Here is an 11,295-nt window from a genome sequence, read left to right on the forward strand (position 1 = left end):
GTGATTTGTGATATTGGGCTTTATAAATAAAATTGATTGATTGATTGATTGATTGATTTAAACTAACCAAACCTACAGTAACTCAACCAACAGTAACTGAACCTACAGTGACTGAACCTTCATGCTGACAAAACCTACAGTAACTGAACCTACAGTGACCAAACCTACAGTAACTAAACCTACAGACAGACAAAAACCTACAGTGACAGAACCTACAGTAACTGGACCTGCAGTAACTTAACCTACAGTAACTGGACCTACAGATAGATAAAATCTACAGTGACATAATCTACAGTAACTGGACCTGCAGTAACTGAACCTACAGTAAGTGGACCTACAGATAGATAAAACCTACAGTGACAGAATCTACAGTAACTGAACCTACAGACTGACAGACCCTACAGTGACAGAATCTACAGTAACTGAACCTACAGATAGATAAAACCTACAGTGACAGAACCTACAGTAACTGGACCTTCATGCTGACAAAACCTACAGTGACAGAACCTACAGTAACTGAACCTACAGTAACTGAACCTACAGACTGACAGACCCTACAGTGACAGAATCTACAGTAACAGAACCTAAACTAACCCATAATCATTGATGTTCTTTAAACGTTGAACTGTTTGTTTGTGTTGAAAAGCCGGTCAGTGGACAGACTGTCATTGGACAGTGAAGACGAGATGTTTTTCAGAGTTCTCTCGAGCACTTGATAAATGTTATCTGAACTAAAGAAAACAAAACAAACAAGAATGTTTGGTGGTATTTTGTATGTTGCTGAGACCTGATGATTGACACACACACAGACAGTTATTAGACACATTAACACTGTCAGAGGAAACACTGACGAGGTTTACTGTGTGTGTGCTGCCCCCTGCTGTCTAATCTACAGCTGTGCATCATTCACACAAAGAGAACAGATCTACAGTGAGTGTTACCTATAGACGAATTCGGCAAGCGATTTGTGCATGCCGCCATCTTGCGGCGGCGCCATTGCTGCCGTGACATGTGTCAGTCATCAATTCATTATGCTGTCATTGTGAACTGACTCTCTACAATGACAGCATCATGAATAGCTGGATTGATGATGTTAGACAGTGGCCTCTGGTAACTGATGAAGGTATCTTAAATGAGTACCGATATTAATTTAGAAATTAATCATTTGTTTGAGCGATAAGCAGGAAAGATTAGAGTAATAGGGAGATAATAGACTATCATTAAACACTCTGTAAGATAACGTTAGCATAAGTTATGTGTGCTGAAGTTAGCAAGCTAGCAGCGTGACATTTAATCATTATGGGCAGGCTACGTGACTAAAAACAACAACACCACGTGTTTGTGTTTTGTTTTAGGTATTCAAGAATATTTTATTGATCGCCTGGCCTCCGATGACCAGAAAAACGGCAAATACAGGTCTCTGATTGAGGGTCAAAATTACCTGAAGTCCGGATGGGTCGGGCAAATTTTACACCGCCTTTTAGACGACCATCACATCATATTGAAGGCGATCAATATTGATCACCTTCAATATGATGTGATGGTCACGTAGCCTGTCCATAATGATTAAATGTAACGCTGCTAGCTTGCTAACGTCAGCACACGTAACGTATGCTAACGTTATATTACACAGTGTTTAATGATAGTCTATTATCTCCCTATTACTCTAATCTTTCCTGCTTATCGCTCAAACAAATGATTAATTTCTAAATTAATATCGGTACTCATTTAAGATACCTTCATCAGTTACCGGATTGTAGAGAGTCAGTTCACAATGACAGCATAATGAATTGACATGTCACCACAGCAATGGCGCCGCCGCAAGATGGCGGCATACACAAATCGCTTGCCGAATTCGTCTATAGTACAACTGATCTACAGTGAGTGTTACCTACAATACAGCTGATCTACAGTCAGTATTACCTACAGTACAACTGATCTACAGTCAGTGTTACCTACAGTACGACTGATCTAAAGTCAGTGTATTCGTCTATAGTACAACTGATCTACAGTGAGTGTTACCTACAGTACGACTGATCTACAGCCAGTGTTACCTACAGTACGACTGATCTACAGTCAGTGTTACCTACAGTACAACTGATCTAGTCAGTGTGTTACCTACAGTACAACTGATCTACAGTGAGTGTTACCTACAATACAGCTGATCTACAGTGAGTGTTACCTACAGTACAACTGATCTACAGTGAGTGTTACCTACAGTACGACTGATCTACAGTCAGTGTTACCTACAGTACAACTGATCTACAGTCAGTGTGTTACCTACAGTACAGCTGATCTAGTACAGCCGTGGAGGTTCAGTCACTTCCTGCTGTGGACGAGTCGGCAACAAAACATATTTCAGACACCTACAGGATCAGTTGATGTGAATGAATATTTTGGCAATGAATATAAAATATTTCCAGTTTTGACTTTGTAGTTTCTGTTTGTGTTGATTGTCGCCTTCAGGCTGCCGTAGCATCGATACTGATGTTTATAATTTAATTACCTCATCAACTCAGAGTTTAAACATTATTTTTAGTTCAGTCAGATTCACATGACATTTTTTTCATGGTTTCATTTACAGTGTGTTGTTTCTTTTGTTTGCTGGTTTGTTTTGATGTGTTGGATACCAAAATGTGATCAATGACTGATAATACAAAAATATGTTTAATACTTCAGAACAAAGACACGGACGGCCTCACGTTGTTTCTCCATAGTATTTAATTAGTATCATACACAAGCATGTTTCTATTAAAACACATTATATCAACTGAATTAAACAATAATGTACAAACAGGTTCAAACTGACCGGCCGTCTCAGCGTGTTCACTCTGCACGTACAAACCTCGCCACGACACAACAACGCGTCTGCACCGAAACTACAGATCAACAACAGAACCAGACGAACCCGCCCAGAGCACCACTCATCACGATACCTCAAACTTCTCTTCAAATTTAAAGTTTAATTCCTTTTATGAAACCATCGGTGGCTATGACTCTGTTTTATAGATAATAAATAAATAAATCACCTATATGAAACTTTGACAATTAGATGATACTTAGGGACTGTTCTTTATTTATCAGAGGAGGAAAATCCATGACCCTCCCTCCACCATAAATGTACTGACCCTAAACCTAACTTTAATCCTGACCCGAACTTTAACCCTACCTCAAACTAACTTGAACTCGAACACCGTTGGACTGGCAGAACGTCCTGCAGGTAAGGATACATCGGATCTTTAAGTCTGACTGAGGAACAAAATCTGCTGAAAAAGATGGCGTGACTCGGATGAAAGCTTTCTGAGGTTGACGCTCATGTGTCGACATGTTTTTAAGGTTTCAGTTGTACGTTATTTTTTTTTTTTACAGCAGGTTGTTCAGGTTGTTATAAAATGATGATGATGATTCCAAGGAGCGTTATCTGAAGAATAAAAAGGTTGGTAGTTTAGATTCTGTCAAAGGTTTCCAGTTTCATTGTTTCTGATTTTTTCTCGACGTGATGACAAAGAGGATCCGTCTGGTTTTGTGGCGCTCAGCGTTCTGTCTGGATTTGTCGTGTTCTGGCGGTGACTGCAGAGATCTGCGGTTTCTGATGAGGAAACGAGCATACAGGATCACAGAGTTTGTTCGTGCAGGATCACAGGACGTCATTAAAAAATCTGGGCAGACTTTCCAACACGACGACCATAAAGCAGTGAATCATCTGTGACAAGTTCTGTTAGCACATGGTTGTTCTGCTATTGTCCTCGGAAAGGAAGTCGCATGTGAAGACACAGTTTGTTTTATTGCACTGTTTGTAGTAGACTTCCTGTTGTGTCCTTACTTTACTGATCTGTAGTTAATATTCAGGTCGACTCGTTGCGTTATGGCCGTCTCATTGGCGAGGTTGCACCAGATTAACCAGTTCCTTCATCAGGTCCCACATAAATACGATCCCTGCCCTTAGCATGCAAACAGAAGAGACCAGAGCCAATCAGAACACAGCTGCAGGGGAGACTTCAGCGTTCACACGTCGGACCTGAAAAATACCCACAGCGGTCGTCTGAAGGTGCCACTTGGCTGTAACGGACACTTGTCAGCTGGTAAACTGGTCAAAGTGGCTGGTGAATCAGAGTTTACCAGGAGACGTGTCCACCTCAGGGTCTGACCTCACGTTCCTCTGCGCTCAAACAATGAACACAAGACGGTTTTAGTGTTAACAGGATTTCTAAAAAATACATTTAGGAAACTGGATCGAGCTGGTGGCCTGAGGACGTCAATACGCTTCAAACTGCTCGTCAGATCAAATGGTGCCTGAAATCTTCTTCCCACGCTGTAACTGGACGAGCGGCGTCCGACCATTTACGAAAACATGGGTCTTACTTCTATGTGTCATGTTTGATGTGAACGTCTGAGTGAAGCACCAGGAATGTCTGAGAGGCGTCTGAGTGTGTGCTCTTAACCCGTCTGAACTGTTCATGGTTTCTTCCTTACAGGAGTGGCATGTTAATTTAGTGTCATCTCTCTTCATCCCCCCACCTACGACATGAACACATGAACGTCTCTATCTACAGTCAGTGTTTGGTTGGTCCGTTCTGGGCTACTGTAGAAACATGGCGGTGCAACATGGTGATCTCTGTAGACGAGGATCTGCTCCCCGTGTAGATATAAACGTCTCATTCTGAGGGAACCAGAACACAACCATTAGATTAGATTCTGATACACTGGAGCTTTAAGATGTGTTCAAACAGGACGCCATCATTCTTTAAACAAGTTTGTCTGTAAGCGTACTGAACCTCTCTGAGTCTGTGTCTCTACATCACAACATCCTGTTTCACACCACGTTAAGTCTCTGCTGGATATTATTCAAATATTAAAAAAAGACGACGTGTGATGCTGAAGCTCCTGCTGCAGTCTGACGGCCTTGATAAGAAATAATCACTGTGCTGGCTGATCAACAGATCAATAATGTCACCAGAGGATCAGGAGGAGTCAGACAGAAAACACCAGAACCTGAATGCTCGAGCAGCCGGAGAGGATTTTCAGTTCAGTTTGTACGTGTTTGAGTTAAACGTTGTCCGGTCGGTGAGTTGTGCTTGTTGTTGTTTGATCAGTGAATCTCCGGCTGCTTCAGACCAACGGCTCCAAGTATCAACCTCCTACTGTCGGGTTAAACACGGTCGTCTGACAGCTTCAGCTGCTGGTCACTAAATATTATGATCAGGATAACCTGTGTGTGAAAGTCTCACTGATGACAGGTGTTGGACTCCATCAGATAAACTACACCTGAAAGACTTCATCTATAAACGACTGTGACAGGATCAAACTCTGAGTTTCATCTCCTGCTGTCATTGGTTCCATCTCGCCTTGTTGGGAGCTGAATTTGAATTCTCAAGAGTTCTAACTTAAACTGAATTCACATCCTTTCCCACGAGAATGCTGGTGACTGAGACGTCACCAGCTCAGCTCAGGTGGTTCACTCTGACACACCTGCTCTCTGCTGCAGGTCCACACGTCTGTAAAACATGTTGGAGCCATGAAGCAGGCGTGATTTTTAAAAACTGACCACTAATTTGACTGAATGAGTTCAGCTGGGGTTTGTAACCCCGTGTAAAATGGATGCTGAGATAATCAACAGGAAATATAAGGTTAACTTCCTCGTCTTTTGTATTGTCACATCACAGAAAACTGGACGTAACACACCACCTGTTGTCTCGATTCCAGGGACACGTGACAGACTTTTAATACATCAGCAGACTTTCAGCAGGTTCATGAAAATACTGAAAATAATCTTTAGTTACTTCCTTGATAAAACGGGCGGAGCAGGAAGTGAAGAGGCGGTCACTGTGAAGCTGCACGGATCGTGTTCAACCTGACAGTGTGAGGCGGATTTAATCTCAGTGCTGACAGTTTGACAGCTCTGAAACAAAATGATCTCAGTACAGAACAACAAACAGACATGTAAATGTTCCTTCCTTTTCCTGTTTGTTCTGCGATCTGATTGGCTGCTGTCAGGACCAGGGCACGTCCGAACGTGATGTAAATGAAACAAACAGGAAATAAACGCAGAATGAGGATGAAAGCGTAAAGCGGATGACGACCTTCGTACAAAGGGGTGTGACTGACACTCTGATCACATGATCTGATGAAGAGGATGTGCATTTAATGAGTGCGAGGATCGCCTACATAAAATGTGTGACCAAAAAAAATCTTGGAAATAAAACTAACATTTAACATGACTGTGTTTTAATGATGACTTCATGACATCACAACGTGAACGTTGTGTTTGATCAGGTGACGGCCCCGGTCCAATCAGCAGACGTCTCAGAACAGAAAACACTGACACATCAGACTTATGAAGTCGAACAAAAGAAAAAAAAAAACAGTAAAAAATAATACAGATAAAAAAGAAATAAAAACGTTGAACGGAAAAAAACTTCTTCTTCTTCGTACCACTTTGTTAAATCTGGACCGACCAGGTTATGTCTCAAAAAGAAGATTATTAACATTATTCTCATTATTAATATTTTACAAAAACAAAATCAACAGTGCAATAAAAAGTTTTAATCCCTCGCAAGGCTGGAGAGAGGCTGACAGACGGCGAGGGGCGGGGCTTGGCGACGAGGAGAGAGAAAGTAGGTAACATCCAAAAATAAGAAAGGAAGGAAGGAAAGAGGGAATACAGAGGAGGACAAGCAGTTTATAAGAGACAAGGAGGAGGAAGAGGAGGAAGAGGAAGGAAGAGGAGGAAGAGGAAGGAAGAGGAGGAGGAGGAGGAGCCTCAGTGGTTACGGGGGGCAGGAGGGAGTGGAGGATCATGGGAAAACTTGAGGATCCACACAACAGGCTCCAGCTAACGATGCTAACAATGTTAAGAGTTGTTCAGGTTGTGTGGATCTGTGAAGACTCACCGACGACACGTTTCTGTTTCACATATCAAACATAAAAATATAAAATCTGATTTCTTCTTCTGATCCATTTGAACATCAGACTTTATTGTTGACTGTTTTCGACTGTTGAAACTTCGAGACAAATTAAAACTTTTTAAAACTTTCTGACATCACTCAGGATCAAATTTAAGACCAATTTTAAAATAAAAAAGAGCAGAAAAAATAAAACATTAGTTTCTTTGTGTTAAAGACGATTTTCACCCAAGTGTTTATGTTAACATAAAAAACGACCTAGTTTCCATCTCACTCTGCCTTCACGGGTTTCAGAGGATGGACTTGATAAATTATTTTTTTTAAAAATACATGTTATAAATTATTTTAGGATTTCACAAAACAAAGCCAAAATAAAAAGATGAATAAAATCCTGCGTCTGAACATCTTGCAGAGAATTTGATTTAAAACCAGCTCAGGTTTTACTTTTTAATTCATGAAGCTTCTTTTTAAGAGTTTTTCTGAGGATCTGCAGAACCTGAAAATGTTCAAACATGTTGATGTTCAGTGATTTGGGTGAAACTTTAACTTCAGATAATATCACCTGTGGACCAGATGGTGACGTCACCTGTGACACACCTTTACAGAGAAGAAGCACCAGTCAGTGAAACGCACGACCTGAAGATAAAGGTCAGCTGAGATCCTGATGGACATCTGCTCTTTACTACCTGTGCGCCAACACACAGGTGTGTACTAACACACAGGTGTGTGTGCGCTAACACACAGGTGTGTACTAACACACAGGTGTGCTGTGTGTTAAGAGGAAACAGGAAGCAGATGAGGAGGCTCGTCACAGTTTGATATTCGGTTCAACAGGAAACAGAAAGGGGACGTCGGTGTGTCAGGTCAGAGGTAACGGACAGTAACGGGGGGTCTGGTTAGGGTTGATGGGAGAGGGAGGGGCTTATGAGCAAAGTTTTCTGAAGGGGAGGTGATCAAAGAGTGTGTATGTGTGTGTGTGTGTGTGTGTGTGTGTGCGTGTGTGTGTGTTAGGGCAGGTGGGTGTGGCCTATTCTGCTGGGGGGCGTGTCTGCTCTCAGGAACTCCTCTTAGTCCTGGAGTGTTGGATCAACCACTGAAGAGTGATGTCTGCAGAGAGATACAGGAAGTGATGTCAGCAGACAGGAAGTGACGTCTGTGTGGACATAAAACATTTAATCATCACATTCACGACGTGGAGGTAGGTGTGTGTGTGTGTGTGTGTGTGTGTGAATGAGTGAGTGAGTGAGTGTGTGTGTGTGTGTGCTCTTATAACAATAAATAATTATGATATGAGTGTGTTTCATTCAGAGTCTCCGCCCCCTCAGTGACATCACACGCGTCTGGACCTGAAGCGAACTCGATGAAACGAACAGACAGAACATGAAGAGGATTCAGGTCAGAGAGCGCAGCAGTCCTCTCACGCTGTGTTGTCACAGCGTCTCTGGAGTTTCTCTCTGCAACAGTTTGTTCATCCAGGTATTCGCTGGTCCTTCTGAGAGCGTAGGACTGACCAATGAGGCCACCAGTACACCGAAGCTCGCACAAACTTCAGGGTCACATGGAAACACCCAACTCAACGGAACAAAGACCACCACACAAAGATCACTATGACATCACTGTGACATCACTTCTGGGTAAAAACTGGTAACTGATTCTGGAGCAATTTAAAATCATCAAACATAATTTTTTTTTCTGTCGTCACTTTCAGCTGTGACGTCTACAGATAAAGAGGCGAACACGGTGGTCCGACCGACCCGGCACTCCTGCTGTGGTCATGTGATAACATGATCTGTGTTACTCTGTCATCGCCTGGACGAACAAACCTGATCTGAAAGGTCCGACTGCTCAGCCTGTGATGTTCATACAAACAAACGTCACACTCAACGGCGCACTTCCTGAGTGACACACCCGGACCACAAACAGCCGCAGGTTTGTTGTGATGTTACAGGATGGAGTTTTATTATTTATTTGATTCAATTCTCGACCAAGCATCAGACCCCAACCAGCATCAGACCCTGACCCAGCCGCTATAATTCCTCTTTGAGTTGGCTGCTAACTGCTAACAGCTGCTGTTCTTCTTCTTGGAGGTAGCTGCTAACTGCTGCTGTTCTTCTTCTTTGAGTTGGTTGCTAACAGCTGCTTTTCTTCTTCTTTGAGTTGGCTGCTAGCTGCAAACAGCTGCTGTTCTTCTTTGAGTTGGCTGCTAACTGCTAACAGCTGCTGTTCTTCTTCTTTGAGTTAGCTGCTAACCGCTAACAGCTGCTGATCTTCTTCAGCCTCACAAACTAACCCACCTCCACTGATGCTGAGCTGCAGCTGTGTGTGTTTCACTGTGATCTCATTGAAGTGAATGAGGAGGGTGTGTTTCTGCACACGGTGCGTACATAGATCAGGAAACTCTGTGTGTGTGTGTGTGTGTGTGTGTGTGTGTGTGTGTAATACCGATGTTGTCTTTCTCCTTGCAGGAGATAGAGTAACAGCAGATCTCTCTGTCCTGGATGGCCGACAGGTTCCTGATGAAAACACACACACACACACACACACACACACACAGAGTCAGTTCCAATAAAAAACAGGTAAACAGTAATCTGTGATCAGATCTATGTGGATCAGTCAGAACTCACATCCGTTCTATGAGCTCCTTCTCGTCCAGAGCTCCTGGTAGGTCCCTCTTATTACCCAGAACCAGAACCTGCAGACACACAGGAGAACAGACATCAGAGACCAGAGACAAGAACCAGGGAACAGAACCAGAGACTAGGACCAGGACTAGGAGCTGTACAGTTGTCCACCATGGTACCAGTTAGCTGCTGGCTAATCGTAGCTAACTTGTTTGTCCATTGTTTGGTCTGTGACGTAATAGGTCAACAGGAAAAAGGTCCAATACTAACAAGCTGAAAGGGGGCATATCTCCACCTATCGTAGAGGAGTCGCACATACTTGGCTCAATAAATGGATTCCCCTCCCGTGCTTGTATACTGGGACAAGGACAGTAGGCCAGTTAGATGTCCTCGTCCAGCTGGAACATGGAGACGGACTGAGTCTCATCTGGGTTTTTTTTCACTATCTGGTCTGACTAACCTGCCTCATTGGCCGTCTGATAACCAGTACTATGATGCTGATTATCAACTAGGTCAGTCAACTCTGGGTTTTCCTTTCCAGCCATGAGGGTGTTCGTGTTAAAGGGGCGGGGTTGTTAATTGCCAGCATCATCATCAGACCTATGAATGAAGGAGCTGCTTCATATGAAATGAGATGAAATGGTAGAGACAGTGTTTTGTTGACAAGACAGTACAATGTCAGTGACGCGGGATGTAAACAACAAACTGTAATCTTAAAACATAAGATCTAGACACACTGAAAAAACACCATCCAACAATTCCCCATTATCCGAGCCTTAAATGACGTGCAGGTGTCACTGAGCTGTAGATGTTGCTGCTGACAGATGTTAGAATAGAGTACTCTTTCGCTGTTTAGTTGGAAGATGATGATGATGATGATGATTGTGATGAAGATGATGAAACTTGTCTGAATATGTCACATAAACATTTTAGAGTAACACCAGACTGTTTCTGCTGCTGAAGTGAAGAATGGAGAAGTAGTTAATGACTGATGAGGTCTGTCTGACTGACATGTGACATTTATAATGACAGGAGCTGATTAACAGTGTGAGGATTATTTTACTAATAAAATATGATCTGTTTTATCATCACACAGGTGTCTTATGTCTTCTGAGCTGCAGTGATGAATCAGACAGTAAAAGCAGCACCACTGTCAGCAGTCACTGAAATAAACTCACTAATTTCAAATCCTGCTAAAATCATGTGTTTAGTGTGTAAAGGATTTTTGTTAGAAGCTGTTTTAAAATGAGTAGAAATATGAAATGATTCTAACTGACCTGTAACAACATACAGGCTCCCCTCTTTTACCTGTCACTCCACACTTTGTCCATGGATACTTTTTTCTTGAGTGATCTGAACCTGCTCTGGAGCAGGGCCCTATTTCAGGAAGCAGGCTCAACAAACTCTGAGCCTAATCCCGATCTCCGGGTTGACTGAGCCTCGAGAACAGTTGATCAGCATTAGGGGGCGATCACACGGAAATGAGACGCTAGAGACGCGGACGCTTCAAAGACGCTTGAAACGCTGGAAGCGCTTATTCAATGCGCGCTAGACAAAAACCCCAGCAAGGAGCACCTGTGGAGCGGGGGTGCGTGCGCAACACACACACACACACACACACACACACACACACACCTCCTGTCATCTCCCTATGTCTCCCCTTGAATATAGTGTTTCCCTCAAAGACAGTAGAGACAGTACTAGCTTACATGAAACTATCACAAGCTATCAAATCAAATCCAACTTTGTTTATATAGCACTTTTCATACATA

At 42.7% G+C, this 11,295-nt stretch overlaps 1 protein-coding gene across 1 annotated transcript in view; it reads right to left on the reverse strand.

Moving 5' to 3' along the window:
• Positions 1-2,703: 2,703 nt before the first annotated feature.
• The window catches only part of LOC126402484 (ADP-ribosylation factor-like protein 8A), a 16,100-nt gene continuing 7,508 nt past the window's right edge, over positions 2,704-11,295 (reverse strand). Inside the window, exons 5-7 of the mRNA XM_050064512.1 lie at positions 9,527-9,594; positions 9,345-9,415; positions 2,704-8,009 (exon numbers count right to left, since the gene is read on the reverse strand). Of these exons, the coding sequence (XP_049920469.1) occupies positions 7,957-8,009; positions 9,345-9,415; positions 9,527-9,594 (192 nt within the window). The 3' untranslated portion in view covers positions 2,704-7,956. The remainder of the gene's footprint in view (positions 8,010-9,344; positions 9,416-9,526; positions 9,595-11,295) is intronic.

This window comes from Epinephelus moara, chromosome 16 (assembly GCF_006386435.1).
Source record: "Epinephelus moara isolate mb chromosome 16, YSFRI_EMoa_1.0, whole genome shotgun sequence".
Lineage (NCBI taxonomy): Eukaryota > Metazoa > Chordata > Actinopteri > Perciformes > Serranidae > Epinephelus > Epinephelus moara.